The 25,267-nt window shown below is 32.3% G+C and overlaps 2 protein-coding genes across 2 annotated transcripts; one reads left to right on the top strand and one right to left on the bottom strand.

Annotated features, from left to right (window-relative positions):
• The first annotated feature begins 4,927 nt into the window (after window positions 1-4,927).
• LOC114410465 lies at window positions 4,928-16,439 on the top strand. Its single transcript, XM_028374421.1, has 19 exons — window positions 4,928-6,486; window positions 7,552-7,637; window positions 7,838-8,209; window positions 8,325-8,408; window positions 8,507-8,890; window positions 10,865-10,904; window positions 11,181-11,298; window positions 11,444-11,535; window positions 11,805-12,050; window positions 12,188-12,429; window positions 12,506-12,736; window positions 12,818-13,030; window positions 13,131-13,184; window positions 13,298-13,363; window positions 13,471-13,611; window positions 13,694-13,747; window positions 14,949-15,008; window positions 15,246-15,647; window positions 15,786-16,439. The coding sequence occupies exons 1-19, from the start codon at window positions 5,187-5,189 to the stop codon at window positions 15,951-15,953; spliced, it is 4,353 nt and encodes a 1,450-aa protein (XP_028230222.1). The 5' UTR covers window positions 4,928-5,186; the 3' UTR covers window positions 15,954-16,439.
• Window positions 16,440-22,597: 6,158 nt separating this feature from the next.
• On the bottom strand, window positions 22,598-24,069 carry LOC114410467. Its single transcript, XM_028374422.1, has one exon. It carries the CDS (start codon window positions 23,509-23,511, stop codon window positions 22,888-22,890), a length of 624 nt encoding a protein of 207 aa, XP_028230223.1. The 5' UTR covers window positions 23,512-24,069; the 3' UTR covers window positions 22,598-22,887.
• Window positions 24,070-25,267: the final 1,198 nt, after the last annotated feature.

Here is a 25,267-nt window from a genome sequence, read left to right on the forward strand (position 1 = left end):
TTTTTTATATGCTTAATTTTCTTAATTATTTATCTCTTTCCATCTATCATTTTTATTTTTATTTTTAAAATAAATTATTCATGATTAAGAATATTTTACCCATTGAAACATGGGGACTGCGCAGTTGCATGTGTATTTATATTTTATAGGGCGAGGTTGCAATCATATTATTTACATGTTCTCATTAATTGTAGAATTGTTGAGGTTAAAATGTCAAATAAAATGTACATACCAAGATCTCATATTGATATAGTTAATAAATTATTACACATATGATCATATTCTCAAATTTAAAAACTTGTTAGTGGTTATCAATATCATACTTTATTCACCAATTCAAAATAAAGTTTATCTAGATTTTTTCTCCATCATTACAAGGGTATGAATTATAATACAGGACTTCATTTCATATTTCGTTTCTCATGGATTTATATTTGGGTTCTTTCAATCAATTGATTTTTCCTTGTTCTTGTAAGCATTTATTTTATCATTTTATATAATTGTTTTTAAGCTTAAATATATTTAAAATCCCTAATAAATGATCAATTTTTATTTTGAGTTTTTAATAAAATTTTCATTATAATGAATCTCTTATATATTAAAAAAAAAGTATTTTGACTCTCTTTCATCAATTAATTGATAATGTATATTGGAAAGATTTATTCTCATGTTGACACCCTTGCATTGATATGCTTAAGTGAAATGAAATACAATGCAAATTTTTAATGACTTTTTTTCAAAAATAGTTTTAATTTTTTTTTAAAAAAATTAATTGGTAAATTTTGAAAAATCATTTTGTGATTTCAAAAGTATAAAATAGAAAACAATATTTACCTGTTTATTATTTTTAGTTTTCACTCTAAAAATTAATAAAATTAAGAATGAGAAAGTATTTTCACAAATAGTACTAAGGTTAAATAGCTATCACATTGAAACAAACACACGTAAAGCTCCATTGCCCATCAAAAGTTCCAAGTTCTTATCCTTCTCAAGTGTTGCTCGTTTTTGTTTTTAATTCTTGTTGTTTATGTAGCCTCAAATTTATTATTTTTTTTGCTCTTCTCTTTTCTAAATTTTTTATTTTTTTTATTTGATTTTCTTTTTTAGTGGCTCTTCATATTTTCTATTTCTTAATTTTGCACATGTCTCATAGGTCTCACCCTCCTTGTAAATAAGGACTTTGTTTATTTCTTGGGAGCTTTTTCTAATCACATTTACACTCCCTCTTTATAAAGTGTTACATATAATAATGACAAGTGAAACATGTAATAATGTAACTTAATTTAAATTTTAGGAAGGTATTTTTGTATTGAAGCTTTGATAATGTTTACAGATAAGGTATTTGCAACAGTAAGAGAAATTAATTTGTTAGCCATATTATCAATTTAGTAAGTGATGTGAAAAAATGGGTAAACAAATGTTTTTTTTTCCATCCATAATAAATTGCATATTGTAACTTCATAGAGTAATTGGTATGTTCATTATTTCTTATTTTGTCTTTTAAGATTGTTTTGCATAAATATAATAAATTTTCTTAATTTTAATGAAATAATTATAGAATTATCTATTTCATTATTTTTTTCTTTTCACTTCACGTATAAATTAATTAAAGATAAAAACTAATAAGAATATAACTAATGAAAGAGTAATTAATGTAATCTTTAATTTTATAAATAATAGATAAATAAGAATAAAAATTCTCAAAAAATCCAAAAATTAAAAAGGAACGGAGGGAGAATTTGCTAATATACATTCCTGAGTCTTGAAACCCATTGGAATTCAAGTTGTATTTTATGATTTTGATATCGTGTGGATGATATGCATTTCTTAATTTTCAATAATGTTAATATATATATATATATATATATATATATATATATATATTCTTACAATGGGGAATTTGGAAAAAATATAGACTTTGCATTTATGTTAATGAATTGTATTGAAAAATGCATCGTGATTATAATAAACCTTGACGAAAAAGTAATGATCATTATTCCTTTATCCAAAACTCTTCCTTAATGCTATGTTCAATTGGTCTCTCATGCTCGTACCCTTTTGCATGTTGAAGTTTGCAAACAAGCTTCACATTAATTTTGATGTAGAATCTCGTGATATTTTTGTGAGTCCTATATTATTTTTAATATTTCTCTCTCTCAATTAAAGAGTGTGTGTTAAAAGAAATATGTTGAAAAGTATGTCCGTGCTATTTCTCATATATAATGGGGAAATTAGAGGGTCACATATAATTATGACCCTGTTAGCTATTCAATAAAAGCAAAGATGGAATATGCCATTGCAACTTTGAATGACGTGATATTCTACCCATTGTCTCTTTACTTTTAGAATAGTTGTGTATTTTGTAAACAAAAAAACTATTATGTCATTTTTTGTAATCTCTTGTACCATGTTCTGAGGCTAAGGAATACAATCTAACTATTTTATTTTATTTTACGTTGGACGTATAAAAACCACTCAATGATCTTTTCTTCTTAAGTAATTGAAAGTGTGTAAAACTACTTATGTTTTAAATATAATTCTCTAGATGTCTTTGGTGTTATCATTCAATTGATCATGAAATTTAAGTATTATTTCAATATTCCGTATAATAAAGGCGTGCATTAAAAGAAACATGGGTTACACAGGTAAAACTCTAATTTTAATTAGAAAACAAAACCTTAAATACTTAAGTTGCATCTAAGTTGTGTTCTTTAACTTATGGGCATAGGACGTGATAAAAAAGTCAACGTTATTTTGCTTGTTGCTTCTATGTAAATTATGCACTTCATGAACTATGAGAACAGACTATGTATGTAACCTTAGCTCAAAGAAAATGTTCATACAAGGTTATTAAAAACTTAGGAAGGCTTTGAGATGTTCAGCAATAGAGCCACATAGATGAGAAGAGGACTCTAATATACATATCACTGGCACTTGTTGCAATTTGTTGAGAATTTCCTTTTCATTTATTGTAGTGTGTAATCCCACTTTTGGATGATTTGCTAACCTGAATGTTGTTATATTTCGTGTTTAACATTTTTCGCTAATACTAATGTTGGAATATGTATTACTTTCGTATTGGCTCACTGAGTCATACATTTAACCATACTTTATTCCATGTAACATTTGTTATGCAATATTTAACACTTGAAGGTTTAAAGTTTCGTATCATAATAAAATGACAAACTTCAATTGTTGAAGTTTACCTCACCGGTAACAACATAAATAACACTCAAATAAACATGATTTAAGTACATATTTCTAAATATATTAGAGACATGGTACTGAGATATTGTACAATTATTACATACGCCTTTTTAGTAAAAGCAAAGAAAACACAATAATGAAAAGTAGCAAGGTTCTCCATCTGTGTTCCCTTCAAATGTGAGAAAGTCTAAATGTGAGAACATAACATATGCACACATATTGGGTTAGGTTTATCATATGCATGATTCTCCATTTGTGGTCCTTCCATATGAAACATTCGCAAAACACTAAAGTGAGAGAAGTAGTTAAGAAAGCAAACGAGAAACTTGTTAAGATATACTTTTTTAAAAATGATTTTGGGGAACAATTTAACAAACATGCCAACTCTAGGGAATGGTTTAGCCTAGGAAATTTCCCCATAGATGAAGAAGGATGGATGATCAAAAGAAGTTAGGATACTATAATCCAAATTGTGTATGACTATGAGATGTTAGTAGACAAATTTAGTATAAATATGAAACGTAAAGTTATGCTACTAACATGAGACGATGTCCATCTAATAAAACATTAATAGTATGCCATAACCAAATTTAGTGTGATTGTGATATGACTAACTTTAAATATCTCCGCATTCCTCTAAATTCCAGGTTAATTTTTTCTACAATATACTATATTTCATAAAAAAATCTATTTCACAAACAATTTTTTCTCTCTCATCGTGAAAACAAATTTCAAAACATAATTACCAAATGGATATTTTTTGTAAGTTTTCTTCTCAAGATAGATTTTTTAAAATTGATTTACAAAATAGTTTAAAAAACTAAAAAACAGAATATAATCAAACAAGATTTTCACTTTCTCAATTAAATATTTTCAATTTATTTATTTTTCTTTTCTCCAGATATGTATTTCATGAACAATCCATGTAACTGTTCAAATATTATTCAAATATTTTTCTCTCTTGAGCATACAAAACTACACTCTTTTATTTTTATTTCCATCTCGAAATTGTTTTTTCATTTTTTAAATTATTAATATATAGTTAAAAAGAACTTAATATTACAATTTAAATTATTCACTGCAAATATAAAATGAGTTTTATATCTAATGTTATATAATAAATTAGAAAACATACTTAAATGAGCGGAGGCCTCATTTTTTTTATTGCTAAATCTCATTCTTTTATCTCTTAATTGGACGTTTTTAATATTATCTATCTTATTTTTCATCCGTCTCAAATCACTTTTTTTACTTGTACGTTTGATCATCTCAATTGCATTTCTTTATTATTTCAACCTTTAAATTAAAATTTTCAAATTTATTTGTAAAATAGATATAATGTAGCTAAAGTGTTATTTCAAAGATATTTATAAAAAAAATAATGAATTTAATTATACCATCACTTATACATTTAAATATTTATTTATTATAAAATTGTATTTGTATAATATATAAATTAAAATATTAGTAATTTTATTTATAAAAAAACTGATTCTTGAATCCTATGTAGTAATAAACAAAGATAAACATTTTGTTTTATGTATTAGTTTATTGTTTATATGAGTGAGTTCAGTCCAATAGCATCTGATTGACACAGTAGGTGACCGGTGAGATGCACATTTGTATTTTTGTAGAGTGAGTGAAATTGTGACCTACTATAACCTATTATAAAAATATCTACGACTATGAGAGCATAAAACGCTAGTTTCTCCCTTTTTATTGTTTTTTTTTTTTTTATTCTCACTCTTGCATTGCCCTTGGAGAGAACTGCACGAAACGAAGTCTTAAAAAACGGATCCCAATCGATAACTGAACCCTAACCCTAGAAAGCGGGGCTTATCCTCTTCCTCCCCTCTGCGTCCGTTCATTCGCTCCGAAATCGAACAATTTACGTTAGGGTTTGTCGCTTTACCTTCTCTGGTGCGCGATAGGGTTATTAGGTTACATCGTTAAACTAGGGTTTGGGTTTATATGATGGAATGCTCTGCTTCCTGTGTACGTTGTTGTTGCCGGCGATGACCGGGGACCGATGTCACCCGTGGGAGGGCATGGTGGAGGTTGGTGATGCTGCCGCCGTGGAGAGGCGGTGCGAGGCTAATTTTCCGGCTGAAATTCCTCGCAACTCTGCCGCCGTGCGTGAAATTGATTACTTGTCCCAGGCTAGGAAAGCGCTTGCGGAGCGTTCGCCTTTCGATGTTGCTGAAGAGACGTCGACTTCTGCCGCTGCGGTTACTCTCCCCGGTGGCTTGGCTAGTTTGCTGAACCGGCAGGGTGATAACCGGAGGCGTCTCAAGAAGTCTCATTCTGGCGCGAATAAGAGGAAATCGTCGAATAGGGCAAACCAGAAGAAGCCAGAGGATTCTAACATTTGGACTGAGACGGAGGAGTACTTTAGGGACTTGACCTTGGCTGATATTGACACCTTGTTTGAGGCCTCTCGCACTTCTAGTTTAGTGTCTCAGGACTGTTTCACCATCCCGTGTTTGGGAAATGCTCCTAGGCACAATGCAGTTACTAGTAATAGTGGGAATGAAATGGAGCCTGTTCCAAAATTCAATGTAGTAGTTAGTAGTGAGGATGGAGAAAAGGGTGAGGATGAAAACAAGGATGGTGAAGCGGTGGAAAGTGAGGATGAATTGTTGGTAATTGAGGCAATTGACGATGTTGCTGTTGAACAAGCTCCTCCCCAGGACGACAAGAGTCAGGACATTTCTGATTCTTCTGTTAGTCTAGAGTGGTTTTTAGGTTGTAGGAATAGGGTTTCTTTGACTTCTGAGCGCCCTACCAAGAAAAGAAGGCTTTTGGGTGTTGAAGCTGGTTTGGAGAAAGTTGTAATGACTTGTCCTTTTGATGAGGGCCAGCTGTTTTGCCATTATTGTGGCAGGGGAGACACTGGCAGGGATTCCAATAGGTTAATTGTCTGTGCTTCTTGTAAAGTGGCAGTTCACCGAAAGTGCTATGGTGTGCATGATGATATAGATGAGGCTTGGCTGTGCTCCTGGTGCAAGCAAAAGGTTGATGTTGATGAGTCGGTGAATCCTTGTGTTCTTTGCCCAATGAAGGGTGGTGCATTAAAACCAGTTAATAGCAGCGCGGAAGGTGTGGGGTCAGTCCCATTTGTGCACTTGTTTTGCTCTCTGTGGATGCCTGAGGTTTATATAGATGATTTGAAGAAGATGGAACCTGTTATGAATGTGGGAGAAATCAAGGAAACCCGGAAGAAATTAGTGTGTAGTGTTTGCAAAGCAAAGTGTGGTGCATGTGTTCGGTGTAGTCATGGTATGTTTCATTGCATCACTGTACTATGCATTTTTCATTTCTTAGGCCAGTATTGCATTGTTTTGAAACTATGGAATGTGTGTCTATTCTGTAATTGAAATATGCTAGGGAAGATTTTGAAATTACTTTTGTGTAGTTGGTATTTTTTTTCATTAATAACAATTTGTAGTGCATCTGCTCTAACAAAAAATAAGATAATGAAATTCTCTATTTAAAAAGACAAATCTTCAGCAGCTTCAAGGTTTTTTGCCAACCTGATTATACTTTGGCTTGTTATTCTGTGGCAAGAGAGAGCATTGATTGTCTTGTATTTGCTGGTGAGAAAGAGTTCAATTACTGTTCAGATTTTATTTTGAATAGATACTAGTCTCAATCACTGCTTTTGTGACAGCAAACCCATATAAAATCAACTACGTGATATATAAACCATGGGGGCCTACTAGTGTTGTTCTTGAAAGCTAGTTGACCAGGCCTTTAAAATGATTATATTAACTACTGCAGACAGGTGTTTCATAAGTTGATGTTTTGATCTATTGCAATATAGGATCTGGGATTCAGTTTTGTTAACATAGTATTCTCTGAATCTCTGAACAGGGAACATGAATTTAATGTCTATTTTTAAGTGTTGTGAATGATCCATGTTTGGGATTTTGACAAGTTTTTCATTGGTTGCTGAGGGTCGAACACAATACTCCTTCTTTTCCTAGCTTTGAGACTGGCTATGAGATCATAGGTGTGGAGAGTAGATTGCATAGTTTTTAGCTAAGTGAAAAGGGATATAGGGAGACCAAGAAGAATGTTGGAGGGAGTTATTAAGAGGAATCTTATTGTGAATAATATATTTGAGAAAGCGATCTTTAATTCAGCCCAATGGCACTGTGCTATCCTTGTAGCCCAACCTTATTTTGTGTGATGTGCTGCTGCTACTGTTTCTCAATAGTAAATATTTCAATTGATGTGCTCCTTTTGATCCTGTATTAGTTGTATTAGTTTGTATTCTTAAGTATATCACGCTCCTCAAATTCTTGTAACTTGCAAGTCATTTCTTCTGTGTGGTATTTTCAGGAAGCTGCAGAGCTTCTTTCCATCCTTTATGTGCAAGGGAAGCTAGACATAGGATGGAGGTTTGGGCTAAGTATGGTAATGATAATGTGAGTAATCTGTATTTTTCTGGGCAAAATCCTTGCTTCCCTTTCCGGGAAGAAAGTAAAAAGAAAAAAAAGTTAAACAAGATGTTGAATATCAATGTCGGAACAGTTTCTAATTTGCCAATGGTCCCTGGTTTTTTTAAGTCACAAGTGTTTCAACTGTAGTGCTACTGGAGTGATTGTTATGTGTCATGCTTTGTCAGGTTGAGTTGCGGGCTTTTTGCTTGAAACACTCAGATCTACCAGAAAACAGAAGCATCTTTCCATTGGAAGGCTCTATCGCAGTTAGGAATGATATCTCAGAAGCCAAAGGCTTTCCAGTGACATTGCCATTGAGTGGTGAACAGAACTTGAAAGATTGCAGGAATCGAGAATTAGCCTCTGATAGTAGTCCTGACAAACTGAACCATAATGATGAACCACCAGATGGAGGATTATCTGGTTGCAGGATAAGTGCTCATGATGACATGTTGGGATGTGGTGCTGTGCCCCAACAAAATGTTGGAGTGGTAGGGAGAGCCAATGAGAATATTGATGCATCTGACTCTCTCAGTTTTGCGCTTGTTTTGAAGAAGGTATTCTGCATTATAAAATATGTGTATTTGTTTTGGGTAAAACTATAATTTTGTAAACAATTGATCTTATTCTCTGCTTGTTTTAAATTTGCATTCACTCTTACAAAATTGGCAGTTGATTGATCGAGGAAAAGTTGATGTAAAAGATGTAGCATTGGAGATTGGCATTTCACCAGATACATTAACTGCAAATACCAATGTAATGCATAAAATTTGTCGTGTGCACTTTGTGGAAAATGGTTATTCTTAGCATAATATTTGTTTCTTAGTCTTATATCCCAAACTTAATCCTTGCAGGAAGCTTATATGGCCCCTGATGTCCAACACAAAATAGTCAATTGGCTAAAAGCCCATGTATATACTAATGCATTTCAGAAGGGTTTAAAAGTTAAAATCAAACCAGCCAATGCATCCAAAAATGATAGTGGAGCCACAGATGGTTCTGATACTTTACCAATGTCAGATTCGGGTTTGTTGGATCCTGTTGCTGTTAAGTCAGTTCCGCCCAGGAGAAGAACCACCAATAACATTAGAATTTTGAAGGATAATAATGTGTTATGTTCATCTGAAGGGGTTACTGGTGAGAATGGGATGCCGGTGGACATGTGCCGAGTAGGTCAGTCTGACTGTGACAATCCAACAAATTATAATGAAGCATCCATTCCCAATGCAACTGAAATGGTAATTTTATTTCTGAAATCTATTTTCCTTTGATTCTTTGAGTGATTAAATAGTATTCTAATACCTAATTCTGGATGATTGAATGTTTTAAGTGTATTACAAAGGGTCTGAAGTTTGTTTTGGGATTTGGTATTTAGATTAGATAGGCTAAATTTTACCTGATCATATAAGTTTGATACCTAATTAACGACTCAATACTATCCATGCTATGTATATTTGCCTGTTCCCATTTGTTTCTTTGTCAACCTTGAACAACATGACTAATGTTGTTTTCTTCTTTTCTTTCCTTCTGATTTTTGTTAACCCTCTCCAAGAACATTGTTATCATTTTTGCAAGGATTCTTCAAATACACGATATAGTTCATTACAATTTCATGGGGAGCAGCTTCTTTCATTTTTTTTACATTTCCTAATGGCTAGTGTTTTGAGGCTCAATTGTTGTTTACAAGCTGGTTAGTGTCAAAAAGCTACCTTAATTGTGGTCACCTTTAACCTGCTTTAGTTGCTTCCTCTTTGGGGGATGCCTTAATTTAAGCCTCATGGCTGGTGTTTATAAAGCTTGGACAGTCCTAACTTCATGAGCCGGTTTTTGGGGTTGAGTTATGCCCTAAGTCCAAATGCTGTGTTATTTTTTCTGCTGCTCTGCTTCTGTCTTGAGAAATCTCGGTGATGTTTGCACTCGTTATATAAGTTGCCAATTACATTTTAATATATTTTGTGAAATTTCATCCATCTCGGCTGTCCTTTTTCTTTCTTTCCAACATGTGTTGTCAGATAAGTTCTTTTAAATTTCTTTCCCATGTGCTATATATCAATGAGTTTTACGTTGGCTACTGATCACAACTCTCCTTTGCCCATTGGAGGAGTATTTTTTTCCCACCAACCAAAAAAAGGCCAATATCATATGTGGGTGATAGGTAAATCCCATCGTTGGTAGAATAAGTAGTTAGTTTGAGGGTTGGGGGCTGGGATAACTAGAGAAACAAGGCATGCCTATAAATAATAAAAAGGGGGGAGGGGGGGGGGTTGAGAGGGAGGTTTTATCTTTTGATTTGAGAGGAAATTCAGATTGTTGTAGGAGAGTCCAGTTTCTAGATCCAGTTTTGATCCAGTTTCATTTTACAGTTTCTGTCAGTGGGGTCTCATTTGGAAAATGATATCCTTGAAGTAACATTCTTTGATTTTAATAGAGATTTTACTCTCCTTCATTGCATGGGTTATATATATATATATATGATCATATCAACATCTGCTTTTTGTAATTATTTTTTGGGTCTAGGACTTATGCGTGAAGTGTGATGCTTAACTGGAAAAGCACTGTTGCCAAATGTCAGAGACAATATTAATATGTTCAACATTCAGTTTATAAGTTCCATAGAAGCATGCTTTTCTTCTGTGTGTGTTTGTTCCTTTTTCATGACCTGTCTACTTTCAAGAATGTCGATTTGCCTGACTAGTGACATACTCTATCTTCATGATATTGTATGGTGATTTGATTTTAAATTTGATTTATGTGGGTGTTGATGAGCTTCATGTTTCCAAATTCCAATATTTTTGTGCTTCTTTATGGTCCAATAATTTGATTTCCAATTGGATATGTGTGATGCAAGGACATGATCAGTGAATAAAAAAGAAACTATTCAATGAAGAGAAATATTATGAAATAGGCTGATAACAAAATATCCTCCTTAATAAGGCTGTGTTTGGATGTTTTGGATGAACTTGATGGAATGGAGTTTTTTTTTACCATTTGGCAGCTTATTGATAAAATAAATGGAATGGTAAAAAAATATACTTATATTCTCAATCTACTGGTCCCCCCTGATTAAATACTTTTGGCAACCAAGTTGCTCGATAAAATTTTTAGTTTGTCTTTTAATTACAAATTTGATGGCTTACCTTCTCCATCTGCTCCACAGAAACCGGAATTTGTAAAAAATATCATTTTGTTTAACCTTGTTTTATTTCATGCAGAACTTAACCAAGTCTGAGGATATTTTTCATGAAGTTCAAGGTATGGTTTCATTTTAAAACTGTCTTTTTAAGAATTCAATAGTTACTATTATATGACAATTTCTTTCGAAAATCCCTTCCCCCATCTATTCTTTCTCTTTTAAAAGAAAGAGCATGGTTTTTGTATGGTGAAAAGCATAGTTTTTAAGGATTTTGATTAAATTTGTCTGAGCTACTTCTATGAGTACTTATGGAATCTCTTATTCCTATATTGAGTTATTGTGTTTTTTTCTCTTGCTATTTAGTGTTTTTTAAAGTGTGTAGCTTCATTTTGCAGGCAATGCTTCTGGATGTGTCTCAGAAGACAAGTCTACTGCTTGTTTGCAAAATGCTTCTGTGCTTTCTGATCACTGTGTTGTCCATTCTGCTTCAGAACCACCTGATTTTGGTTTCATGTGAGCTTTTCAAAGTGGATATTTTTGTTATTTGCAGCATGTACTGCTTTCTGTCTCTTATTATGTGTTAGTGGACATCCTTTGATATGACTTACATAGGTTGGTATTCTCCGTTAAAACCAAGTTTCACTTATTTGAAATGCAGAAAGAAGGATGCAATCTCTAGTTACATTCATCCATACATCAACAAGAAATTGCTGCAGATTCGTGATGGGGTGCCCTTGGAGGACATTATATGTAAGATAGATTTGAATATTTTTAAGAGGTGTTTGGCATGGTCGTTTTAATTTCCTGAATATGTATAACCTGCTTATATAATATTTGGCTATAAGATATGTGAAAAAATCCATTCTCAGAATATGGCAAACCAATGTTGGGATGGTATTATACCTAAATATAAAATAAATAGGTTTTTATGTGTTTGGAAAATTAGAATGACCTCATAAGGGATCCTTTGTGTTTTCTTTAATGTTCTTTGGAATAGTCTAATAAATTCCTTTGAGCAGGTTCAAGTGATGAGGGAAATTCTTCTTTGGTTGAATCCTTTGGGGGTAGTGCCTGCTCAAGTACCCAAAATCAGAACTTAACTCAAGTTGATTTTTCAAAGCCTGATGAAGTAAATATGGAGCAGTTGGTTAGGGCTATAAAAATGGGACTTTTTGAATTTTCTCCACAAGATGAATTGGAGGGGGAACTTGTTTATTTTCAGCATAGATTATTGCAGAATGCAGTTGCAAAAAAGAGGCATATTGGTATTTCCTCATTCTTTCCTAAATTTTCATCGCACTTGTTTTTTAAAATTAATTTGAAGTTGGTAATATTGTTTGTCTTGTATCCCACATTCATAACTCAGAGCAATCACTAACTGTTCTTGGTTTTGTAATCTCAGATAACTTAATCTATAGTGTTGCCAAGAGTTTGCCACATGAGATTGATAAGGCACATCAACAAAGATGGGATGAAGTTATTGTTAATCAATATCTGCGTGATCTTAGAGAGGCAAAAAAGCAAGGCAGAAAAGAAAGAAAGCACAAAGAAGCACAGGCAGTGTTGGCTGCTGCAACTGCTGCTGCAGCAGCATCTACTAGGGCTCTCCGGAAAGACAACTTAGATGAATCAATGCAACAAGAGGTAATAGATGCATTGTTTTTTTCTCTCTCTAATAATTAGCTAATTGTATTGACATCAGAATACGATCTTTTTCCAGAATTTGTTAAAATTGGATACTCTAAATGGAAGAACCGGTGCTTGTTCTCAGCCAATGCCTCGAGCCAAAGAGACACTTTCAAGAGTAGCTGTGACAAGAACTTCGTCCGAGAAATATTCAGAATTTTGCATGCCAACCTCAGATTTGTCTAAGGAGCAATGTAAATCATGTGATATTTGCAGACGATCAGAGTTTATTTTAAACCCTATCCTAGTGTGCTCTGGTTGCAAGGTTTCAGGACTCAGCCCTTGTCTCTTTTCATGTTTTTGTTTTTCTGATTTATGTTCCATTGTAATTCTTTTCATATTGCAGGTTTCGGTGCACTTGGATTGTTATCGTAGTGTGAAAGAAACAACAGGTCCGTGGTACTGTGAGTTATGTGAAGATTTGTCCTCTAGAAGCTCTGGGGCAGCTGCTATCAATTTCTGGGAGAAGTCTGTTGTAGAATGTGCTCTCTGTGGTGGTACTACTGGTGCTTTTAGAAAGTCTTCTGATGGTCAATGGGTTCATGCCTTCTGTGCTGAGGTTAATTATTCTACTTTGATTACTGTGGGATTGTTCTTTCTTCCTTTGATACCTAAGTTTGGCTAAGTGTTAACTTGCTTGTATTTGCATTATGTACCAGTGGGTTTTTGAGTCTACATTCAAAAGAGGACAAATAGATGCTGTTGAAGGAATGGTATGTACTAATTCCTTATTTTGGTTCCAACCTCCTTGCTCATGCATATCTACTTTAAAAGAAGGATTATCTTTCTTTTCTACCACCTATCTGTGTATATTATTGAATGCCAGGAAACTTTGCAAAAAGGAGTTGACATTTGTTGCATCTGCCACCACAAGCATGGTGTATGCATGAAGGTAATTTAACATAAAAAATGATTTTTCTTCTCTACCCCTTGGATCAATCAACTAGCTTTTGGATTTAACATTTCTGATTGACTAGTTAATGTTAATGGTGAATGCAGTGTTGCTACGGTCATTGTCAGACCACATTCCATCCATCCTGTGCTAGAAGAGCTGGTTTGTACATGAATGTGAGGCCTACTGGTGGCAAGGCTCAACACAAAGCTTACTGTGAAAAACATAGTTTGGAGCAGAAGGCAAAGGTTTGATTTTGTCTCTTGTAATAAAATGTGCTTTGTTTGTCTACCATAATGGTATCTTAAGTTTGTGCTCCTCATTTGTCAGGCTGAAACTCAAAAACATGGAATTGAAGAGTTAAAAAGTATCAGGCAGATTAGGGTGAGACCATTTTTTAACCCACTTTCTCATTTTTTGCATGGCTTGATAATACAATTCATTTTCTTTGGAAATTGGAATGTTTTATTTGTAGACTTCTAAGTTTGCTTAAAATATTGAGTTGTCTAAATTCTGTTTGATAATGATTTTGGGTTGGTCTTAATTTTGGATTGGTAGGTCAGCCTAAATATAATGTAATGGTGTGGTGGTGTCATTTCTTGCATCTTTTAATCTTGAGTTAAACCAAATAATGAGATTGTTGAGTTTCTCCTTGGTGAGGGAATTGAAAATTTTATGGGGTTGGAGGTATCTTTTCAAATGATTGTCGTGGGCATAGGATACGGTGGCATAGTTTTGTAACAAATGACAAGCTTGTTGAGCATGAAAGTACTTGGCATTAAAGAAATAATAGACTGGAGAACATAAAAATTTCCAGTCTAAAATTTTTAACTTTTTGATGTAGTGTCTTCTGATATATAGGTCACTCCATGGTTCTGCAGAACTGAAATGATTAGTAACTGCCTCTATGTACCTAAATGTCTTTTTTTACACTTTAATGGTGCCTCTCCCATAAGGCTATGTTTTGATATCTAGAAGCGAATAGAATGCATTAATATTAGGCTAAAATATGTTTGTAGTCCTCAGATATATGGAAATGTTCTGTTTCCGTCCCTGCGAAATTTTTGGGCTTCACCTTCTTCTGATACGACACTGTTTTCCATTCATATTTTAAATTTTAAAATAAAAAATAATGCCACTTAGGATTGGAGATAATTGAACCTGGCTCTGAGCCAAAAAATGACACATTTATAAAATATGAGGACGAAAAGCATACATAAAATTTTGCAGGGACGGAAATCAAACATTTCCATATTTCTGATGACTACAAACATATTTTACCCTTAAAATTATCATACAATTTTTTTGATGGAACAGACTAAAGTTGTATTTTTTTGGTGTTTGAAGTCTGAACTTGTGTATCATTTATCTTTATTTAGTAAGTCCTACAAAATATTGAGAACAGTCACACTCTTATATTAATAAGTGCTTTGTGGACAATTGTGTTACCAAGATGACAGTTGTATTATATTAATTTGTGCATGAGATCACTTCTGTTTTGAAATCTCTGCTAGTTGTAAGTGACACTAGCTCTTTTTCGAACTTTATCAAATAACTTGATTCTTTCTCTATCTTTTTGAAACAGGTTGAACTAGAGAGATTACGTCTCCTTTGTGAAAGAATTGTCAAACGTGAAAAAATAAAGGTAATCTCACTGTTCTTCTAATACTCAACAAAATCAAGGCCCACAAGTGGCTTTCTTCCATTCGACACTGTATTATTGATGACATTCAATTGTGTCATTTCGACTTTCCAGAGTGATATATGGAATCTCTATATAGCATTTTCAGTTAGGTTGTAGATTCTCATGTCTTGATTTTCATACAAATTGTCCTGCATAACCATTTTGATTATTAACTTCTGGTCTTGTGGGCATCTACAGAGGGAATTGGTAATATCTTCACATGACATACTGGCCTTTAAAAGAGATCATGTTGCTAGGTCGGTGCTGGCTCGTAGCCATTTCATCCTTCCGGATGGTAGTTCAGAATCAGCTACAACGTCCCTTAAAGGGAACACAGAGGGTTACAGATCATGCAGTGAACCACTCCAAAGATCGGATGATGTTACTGTGGACAGTTCAGTTTCTGCCAAGCGCCGTGTCAGAGTCGCCATATCTATGGACACAGACCCAAAATTGGACGATGACTGCTCAACCTCTCAAAGTCGATACAACCACAAGATTCTTGATAGATCACAATTTTCTGGCAAGAAGGTTCCTCAGAGAGCCGCTGCATCACGCAATATTTCCGATGAAGGTGGATGGAGATCCAAATCTAGAAAGGTGAGTAATGGCAAAAACTTCAATGTCCAATTTTCGTTGTGTTCATTTTTCACTCTGAAATATCTAGTTTGTGGGGTGAGTGAACTGTGGATTGTGTGGGACAAGTTCTAATGTGGTCATACTTATTTGTAATTACAGCATTCGGAGACATTCGGAAAAGAGCTTGTTATGACGTCAGATGAAGCATCTATGAAGAATTCAATGCTACCTAAAGGATATGCATATGTTCCTGCTGATTGCTTGTCAAATGAGAAGCACTCTAACGAGGACGTATATGCTAGTGAACCAGTGGAGCATGATAGGTAGAGTGTTGGATCTCAGCCTGGTTCTTTATTTTTCCTTCGAGGCTGACATCCATAATATTGAATGCCATGCTATTTTTCTCGTGGGGAAGTTTTATTTGAGAATATGGCAAAATGTAAAGATAGGCTTTTTGCTCTGGCGGGGGCTAGTTTTGTTAGCATTGTACATTCCTTATGAGAGTAAACTGTACAGTGGATGAGCATTTCTTGCATTTACTTGTATTAGAAGGGTATGCATTCCGTTTTATTGACACATTTGTGGGAAGGACTAAACGGAAGCATTCCTTGTAATCATACAAGGGAAGATCGGGGAATCACCTGTTTTTCTGTAAAGTTGATGTGTACATATTTTATGGCAGTCGTAGTAATTCTGAAAGGGATCGTGCTCGATATCAGATCCACCGAGCATACAAATTATACTTAACTCCCACCTCATAAATTTGTATTTCCCCCTTTATCCTGCATTTCTATTATGATGATTCTTGCGACCTTTGAATTCCCTTATTATAATGTAGATGTAGTTAGTGATAATTGAACCTATGGCATATGTTAATGTCGATAAACCATCATCTTTTTCCCTGCAATGTCACTTCTAGTTCTGTGAACCTCCTCTACTTGTATAACTAATTATATTTTAGTTTCTTATGAGATTAAAAAGACACCCGAGTGTGAATATGAATAAACGATAACCACATAATAAAAAACATAATGAATAAACAATATACTACATAATAAAAAAACGAGTAAAATATATTAACCACTCCAAAAGGTTTTGTTAAATTACACAATTATTCATACCTTTTAACATTTAAAATAAGCTTACAGGAGTGCACGATGTAATTTTTTTAAAAATAATTAAGGTGTACAAGTAGATAAAAGTAAGGGTTGTGATTTCACAAAATTTTAAGAGTAGTTACTATAATTTACTTCAAAGAGTTATGCCAAAATTATATAATGCTCCAATAAATCAAAATAAAAAATTGGCTAAAACAACAATAATTAATAATTCAAATGAGCCTAAACTGATTTTGCAATATTCATAACACTTTGAGACAGAATAATATTTTTTTATCGGTAGGGATCAAAGATGTTATTAGGAGATTTATAATAATTTACATCTTATTCAATCAACTCAGATAATTTTCTTAACTGAGAGAGAATAATATAGATGACTGATACTCACGTAATAAAGAAATCAAGTTGAAGAACTAATATTATAGAATTGAAAATTATTAAATAATCTTGGATTATTACTTGAAATATTTTATGGGCTTAAATCAGGCCCTCCCCACAAATAATTTTTTTTTCTTCATTTTCTAACATATGTACTCTCTTAATAAGGCCTAATACTTTAGATTCCAACTCTAAGTTTAGTAGAATTATAACTAATATGGACCAACAAATACTACTCATGTGATGCAAAACCATTTTTTCCTATGAAAGTCCAAAATTTTATCAATTAAATTTATAATACCAAATCCAAAATAAAACAATCTAGACACTTTTTTGGAACCATTGGATTGTGGTCACCCTTCAAATTTTGGCATTAGTGTTTTTTGTAAATACAATTAATTATCTCAATTTATCCAATAAAACCGCATGAAATAGTAAGCTTATGGTCGCTTGGAAGCAATAAAGAGAACCCCTAAATCAATTGAAGATAAAAATATGAGAATTTTGAGATCTTCGCATAAATGCAGAGATGCAAAACGAATAAACAAGTCTTCAAATGGGTTTTGTGAACCTTTCGAATTTTGTCTCGCTAAATCCTCTTTAGTGACTAAATGAATATGCATGAAATTTTAGGGGTTTGATTGCTAAAAGATGAGCAAGACAAACCCTATATGAATTAGGTATATCATTTATGTAAAATTGAGTTCTCATCCAAATATTAAAACATGATGGAAATGGCCCTTCAAGAACAACCTAATTGATTCTCTCTAATGGATGAGTGCATTTTGATAACTTCCAACTAAGTAAAAGGAAATTGAATTAATAAAACACTAAGATTAATGGAATAATTGTTACTAGAAAGCCTCAAATTCTCACAATCCAAAACAATACATCAAAATTCGAAGATCGACAACATGCTTTGTTAAATGTAAAAGCAAATACCTCAATTTATGGCGAACAATCACTTAAGTGATATAGAAGACTTGTACTAATCAAAGTCACAAACAAGAGAACAGATGGTTTTAGGTTCTCCCTCTTCCTAAACCTTTCTTGATTCCTCAATAAGGTCATAGTAACTCTTCAAATGGGAGAGAAGAAAGATAATTGTGTATCTTAATACTTTGGGGACCATAACCAAACTCCTTATTTATTGACACTGCTAGGGTTTTCATTATGCCAAAGTGGGCCATCAAAGGTATCCACTCATTAAGCCCATATCAAATCCTTTTGTTGGTCTAATAGACTTAATTAGATCACATAAAATGTACCACGGTAAATATAAATAGCTAAGAGCATCTCCAATAACTGATCTTGTAAGGAGATCTTAGTGTTAAAATTTGATCTTACTAAGATTCATTATTAGAGTAGGACATTTGATCTCCATGTAGATATCTAGTTATTGTAGAAAATCTGTCAAGATTTGCATTCATTTAAAAAAAATGATTTTTTTACTCCTTCTTCACAAAATTTATTTGTATCCAATTCTTGAAAGACATAAAAAGATGGTTTAAAATCTTAAAATAAGACTTACTATTTGAGTAAAAAGTGGAGGAGATCTTGAGAGTAATGTAACACTCTAAGGTTCACCAAAAAGATAACTAAATTTTAAAATGAGATCTTTTATTGGAAATGTTATAATATAATTTTTATTTTTTTCGACAAAGGAGGGTTTAGGCATCAAAATTGAGGATACATCTTAAGTATGTTGACATTCACATCTGTAAATAATAACTATTGATAATTGATAACCATTCATCAATTATTTTGGTGATATAATAATAACTATTGATAATTGATAACTAATAATAATTTCTAATAATTGATTAATGCTAATCTATAAAATAAATTAATTAAATAATTTATTCAATATAGTTCCCGGACAAGTCGAGCCTAATTCAACTTTATATTTTTTGGAACAAAAGCTATATATTTAAGCATTAAAGTTATGTAGTCTGAAGTGATTTATTGATTACCTTACATGTATCGTTAGGTGATCCTATCATAAAGCCTTGTAAGCAGATATCCTAAATTTCTTATTAACTATTTGCTAGTTTACATTAGATTAAATTGAACTTTTTTTATACTATAACTAATATACAACTTTAGTTGTCGAGTAATTTTATTTTAAGAAAAATGTTAGTAATATTATATTTCTAACTTTATTTATGATTGATTAAAATTTACTAGAATTCATCAATGTGAATCATACTTATAAATTATAAATAAGAAAATACAATCATTAAATGAGAAATAAAATTATTAAAATTGATAAATTCTAATAAATTTTAGCCAATCATACAGAAAGAGGATAAGAGAGAATGCACTTAACATCCCTCTTTTACTCAAATTGAATACTTCAATTTAAATTTTTTATAATCTAATATTTTGTTCTTTTAATAGTTACACTTAAAGACTCCTAAAATTCTTTTCCTTTTAATATTTCTATGAACTATACTCATTAAATTGCTTTGAACTCTTTTCTACTCTAAATTCACTAATCAAAATGTCACATTCACTAAAAATTAAAAGAATTCGAAAATTTCCTTCCTCAAAACCTTAACATCTACCTTACAAAATCTATCAAATTTTATAAAAAAAAAATTTGACCTTTAAAACCATTTTCAATCTCAAATCCATTTTAAGCCTCTAAATTATATGAGTAAGAAAACAGGATTTGAGAATTTTATAAAAAGAAAAGAGATAGAAATGTTTGGCTGTATTGAGACTAAGTTTAAGTATAAAGATGTTGAGAAATTAAGATTACATGTTAATAGAGAATTTTTTTTTTCTATTAAACTTACATTTTACTGTTGACCAATGACCAATATGGATTTCCTACGATTGTTTACAAGTTAGTTATGATTTGGCTAGTAAATACTATATGATTTGCTCCTCTCAACTTATGGCTACAAGGTTAATATCCATATAAACTATCATTTGTTTGGATCTCCATGGACCATGGCTTTGATTGCTGCAAGATGACTTTCAAATGACTTGAGTATATTTTGAGGGGTAAAAGAGAAGGGTTTCAACTCAATAAATAACTAATGAACCCATTGAGTTGTTGAATCTTTTGGTATTTGCATTTAGAGAATGATTTGTGTTTCACACTTCTTTTAAGGTATGCCTTATTTTACACTTATGTAAAATAAGTCGTATTTGTATTTCAAAGTTATGAAATAACATGTGATTTAAAAAAAGGTGTGAAATGAAAGCAAGAAGTGTCAAATTATCACAACCGTTATACATTTATGTATTTCTGTCTTCATTGTTAATTACTTCAGAAAAAACACTATTGGTTTAGTCATTGTTGTATGGCGTCCCGTTGCCGTGGCGATATATATATAAACAATTTAGAAAGAAAAAACAAGAGATTATATATTCTCGGGATTATAAGTTTAATTTTGTCAACTTAAGGTAAGTACACAGTTTCGCTGCATGCCCTCATATTTCTCTTCACTTGTTTTTAGCTGTTTCAATTGTCAACGATGACATAAACCCATAATGGGAGACATTCAACAATATTGTGATGCATTGCTGCTAGAAATTGGAAGCACAAACTATGAATTCATCATTTCTTGTTTAAAGCACTTTATCTACCCCATTCCTAAAGATATACATATTCAATATTCCAATTTGAAAATTTTCGCACCAGTTAGCTGACCATATTTGTCCATTAATTATATACTATTCAATTATTCATACTATGGCCTGATGTTGTTGACTTGAACAATTCTTCAGCTTCACAAATCATTAGTTAAATATATGATCATCATCTCTTTTTTGGGGGATTTATTTATACGCATTTCGCTTTCACAGTGTGGAATGCTGACTTCGTATTCCCAACCATATATAGTTCCTTATGACAGGCCTTTAATTCAAATATTGCGTTTGGTATAGAAATTGAGTGATAAGGAAAGCAAGGAGAATGAAAAATTAGTTTTTTGTTTGATGTGAAGGGAGAGAGAGAGTAAAATTAGGAGAAATGAATAATATGTGGGATCTTATAATTTCCCATCCGATGATTAAGAAGGAATAAGAAAAAGGATAAATGATAGCTCTTTCACTTTTTTCTACTATATTCCTTCTTCTTTATGCTTTTATCTTACCAAACAAAACCTAATGGGTTTGCACAAATTTTACAGAGTTTGGCATTCGCGGGAAGCATCAAATTGACCCAAGTCCAAACTAGACAAACGGCCGTCCTATCAATGGAACAGTGACCCCCACCAACTGCCCTGTATTATGTTATTGTTACGTTATGATCAATCTTTGTAGGAGTTATTTTTATGTGCACAATGCAAGTTCCTTCTTATAATTTCTTTTTCATGCATAGAGCAAAACGTTATTATAATTTTCTTGCAAGAGGAATGCTCTTAGACCATTTCCAACTACAGCTTTTATTGGCATTAAGCGAACGGATTCAGTTCCAATTAGAAATAATGATGTAAGAATGGTTTTTAAACAATATTATTTTTTAATATAAAAATATTTTTTAACATAAAATATAAAAATATTTTTTTAATCATTCAGAACAATAAAACAAAACAAACAGCCTTCGGCCTTACATGCATGAAATATAAAAATATGAGATGATATTTAAGACTTTTTTTTTAATTTTTTTAAAAGTAATTTCAAATCTAATTGCAGTTTCAAATCGAAAAACTGTTGTCCAGTGGAGTGCAAATTGCATGAATGACACTATAGATGACTGATAGTTTGATTTGTGAAAATTGTGGCTTGAATTGAATTTGCTCTATATACCATGTGAACAATACAAATATAAACAAAGTGGAAGGAAAACAAAAAAGAGCGCAAAAGGAAAATAAAGAGGTTGAACTCTATTCAACAAAAGTTAAAAAAAATAAAAAATAAGAGGCAGAAGAAATATAAAGTAAAAAAAAAAAAAATACTCTTACATATAAGAGAAATAACAAAAATCTATATTATTTAACAATGATAAGTTCTAACGTGACATAATAAAATCCTCCAAAAATCAATTCAAAGCCAAAGATAAGAGATATATATCATTGGAGTTGTTCTTATATACCGCACTCTTTTCTATTCCTTCAAGAAAGATTGAGGTATGCTTATTTTGAAATTAAGTGAATAGAAGATTGTGACGTCTGTTTAAGTTAATTTTACTGTATTTATATTATAATTTTTTTTTGGTCATAAAAAGTTACGAGTATTTCTTAATACTATCAAAGAAACAAACACTAACACTGAAATCATTCAGAAATTCATAAATTTCATTCAGTAATATGCATTACGAATATTTCTCCTTTCTCATTACACATAAAACTCTCGTTATTACTTTTACACAAACCTATTTTTTTTATCATTAAATACACAAGTCCATGCTTGAATTTTGATTATTTTTCCAAAATAGTTTAACCCCCACCCCCCAGTCCTAATTAAATTTTAATCATAAATGATACTGTAAAGTGTAAACCATTTGAAACACAAAACAAATTAATTAAACGCATTAAATATTTAAAATTTTGACCGTTTGACTTTGACCAATTCACTGATGTATCCACACAAACATGACCCTGAAACTCTGCATCGCCGCCATGTGAGATGCCCTCAAGAAATCAATCAATCAAGCAACACTAGGAAACTGGAAGCCATAAGAATGAAAAAGAGAAAAGAAAACCATTTACATTGTATCTAATGTAACTAACAAAATCTGAATAAGAAATAAAATTATAAAAAAGTACAATTCTGGATCTGTTGATTTGATTGTGTTCCCATAGTAGCTATCAAACAGTTGGAGGCTGAACACAAATCCTTGGATGGTTAATCTGTTGAAGCTGCAAACTTTTGAGTGCAGGCCTATCCGTACCTGATCTTCTTTTCCAGAGACTATCCAATTCTTTTGGTTCTTCCAATTTGCACACTCTTTTGACCACAGGCAAAGGAGGATCCATTTCCTCAATGCTTTTGTTGAAAACAACATTGTTGCTAAGACACTTTTGGTTTTTGGGCATATCTGAAACTTCTTGATGCCTTGATCTGCAGCTTGAGAAGGTGGTGGTGGCTGTGGTGGTTTTTGGGGTGCTAATAATAAAGTTCTTGCCAGAGAAGAGTTTTTTGAGCTTGGAGTATTTGACAATAGGGGAGGAGGTAGTGTTTCTGTTGGTGTTGTCGGTTTTGGTTGTGAAAGTGAGTCTATGTGAGGGTGGAATGCCGCTTATTTTGTTGTTTCTCTTGACCTGACCCATACAACTGATTCTTGGGGACAAAGGGTCGTTGCCAGAAGAAGCAGAAGGGTCTCTGAATCGAGGAAGAGTCACCTCTTTGATGGAAGGCCTTGAACAAAGCATTGGAAGGAATGTGCTTTTCTGATAGTAAAACTGATGGTGGTAATGGTTTTCATTACCCATCTTAGAGGACCAATTTTGTATATAAAGAGAGAGAGAGAGAGAGAGAGAGAGAGAAGATCAAAGTGAGAGAAGAAAAAATTAGGAAAATTTCAAAGCAATTGGCTTTGGCCAGGTCTTGAGAGTTTGAGCTTGTCAAATATGTGCAAGCTCATGTGTGTTTTTTTGTGACAACCCTTTTTACTGGGAGTAAAGAAATGGAAGCACAATGAGCAACGAGACAAAAGAGAATGAAAGGGATCATTGCAAAGAAGGAGCCTCATGGAAGACTGGTACAAGAAGCATCAAAGGGACAGGACCACTACTCTAGAATTGTATATTGGTGTTTTCTTTGGAATTTAGCTCAAGATCAGGTTTTGTCTCTCTGATTAAACCCTTCAATACAGATTTATGTCTTGAAGAGGCTAATGATTCCAGCTTGCAATTGCATCTCTTCTCCTCTCTCTGGTGAGATCTGAATCCTAACCTATTTGATAATGGGATGGGAGTAAGGTACACACACTGCTCTAGTGGTAGAATCATAGGTTGAGCTACCACTTGTCCCCCTCCTTTATGGTCCACTCTAGGTAATTATTACTTAATGGTTGCTTATTTTTTTGACTTGGAAAGTATTAGGATATGCATGGGTAATATGTTATTATTTTGCTGACTGAGTACTCTGAACATAATACAAACGTGGAATAATTTGGACAGTGTGAAACTTAGATAATTACAACGCTGATTTATCATCATTATTCAGTCCCTTCCACCAAAACCCGTCGAAAATTTGGAATAATTACTGGTGTTACTCTACTGCATGCCTGCAATTTGATTTATATAAGAAATTTTCAAACCCAGCATTTAATAAGGATTCTCGGTGTTTGCAAAGATTTTTTTTCTGATTTTTATAATTCAATACCTATTGATAATGTTAGTAATAGTGACAAGTATTATAAGATGAGATTTTTTTTATCATACAAATTAAATAGATATAATAAATTTATAATAATTTATGTATGATATTTAATTAATAATTAAAAATAAAAATATAAACTATTTAACGAAATAAAATTGTTTAATATATAAAATATGATAATGATTTAAAATACAATTAAAATATTTTTGTTGATTTTTAAACTTTTTTAAAATTAAAGTATTTAAATATTATATTTTAAATTGAAATATAGGTCAATGCAAAGCATTAGTTTATACAATAAAACAAACAGACATTTATTGTAGTCAAAATTTCAATACTACAGTAAATACAGTCACAAACTAAAGTCATTAAATGATGATTAAACTTAAGTTTTGAAATTAGTATTATTAAATATTATTATTTTTTTATATCTTTTGATAGAATTGGACTTAGTTTCTCTAAACAAAATCTTATATTTGAACATTATAAATGAAAAATATATATATATATATATATATATATATAATTGAGAAAGATAATTTTACTACTAGCGATCAACCAAAATTTAGTAGAAATAAAATATTATTATATTTAAACTAAAATAGTGTTATTTTAAAAAAGTATTAATTAGACTTTAAAACATCAATTGTTTGGTTGAGAAAGTAATACTAGTAAAAAATGTAAATAAATATAAACTATTGAATGGTCATTAAATTTAAAGTGCACCTGGTCGGTGAGGGGGGGTAGTAGATTAGATGAATTCTAAATTTGAGATTTGACTTTATATTACGCAGTCAAACTGTGGTAATCTTGTTCGCGTGTTTTGCGGGGTGTGGTCCTACCTTCTCATCACCCCCGCTTATT

The sequence above is a fragment of the Glycine soja genome, chromosome 4 (genome assembly GCF_004193775.1).
Source record: "Glycine soja cultivar W05 chromosome 4, ASM419377v2, whole genome shotgun sequence".
Lineage (NCBI taxonomy): Eukaryota > Viridiplantae > Streptophyta > Magnoliopsida > Fabales > Fabaceae > Glycine > Glycine soja.

Excerpts from the sequence above, each read along its gene's own strand:
- LOC114410467 (XM_028374422.1), bottom strand. The coding sequence starts at position 23,511 with ATGGGTAATGAAAACCATTACCACCATCAGTTTTACTATCAGAAAAGC.
- LOC114410465 (XM_028374421.1), top strand. The coding sequence starts at position 5,187 with ATGCTCTGCTTCCTGTGTACGTTGTTGTTGCCGGCGATGACCGGGGAC. Across the intron at positions 8,210-8,324 it reads TTGCGCTTGTTTTGAAGAAG|TTGATTGATCGAGGAAAAGT; the intron begins GTATTCTGCATT and ends CAAAATTGGCAG. Across the intron at positions 13,364-13,470 it reads AGCATGGTGTATGCATGAAG|TGTTGCTACGGTCATTGTCA; the intron begins GTAATTTAACAT and ends TGGTGAATGCAG.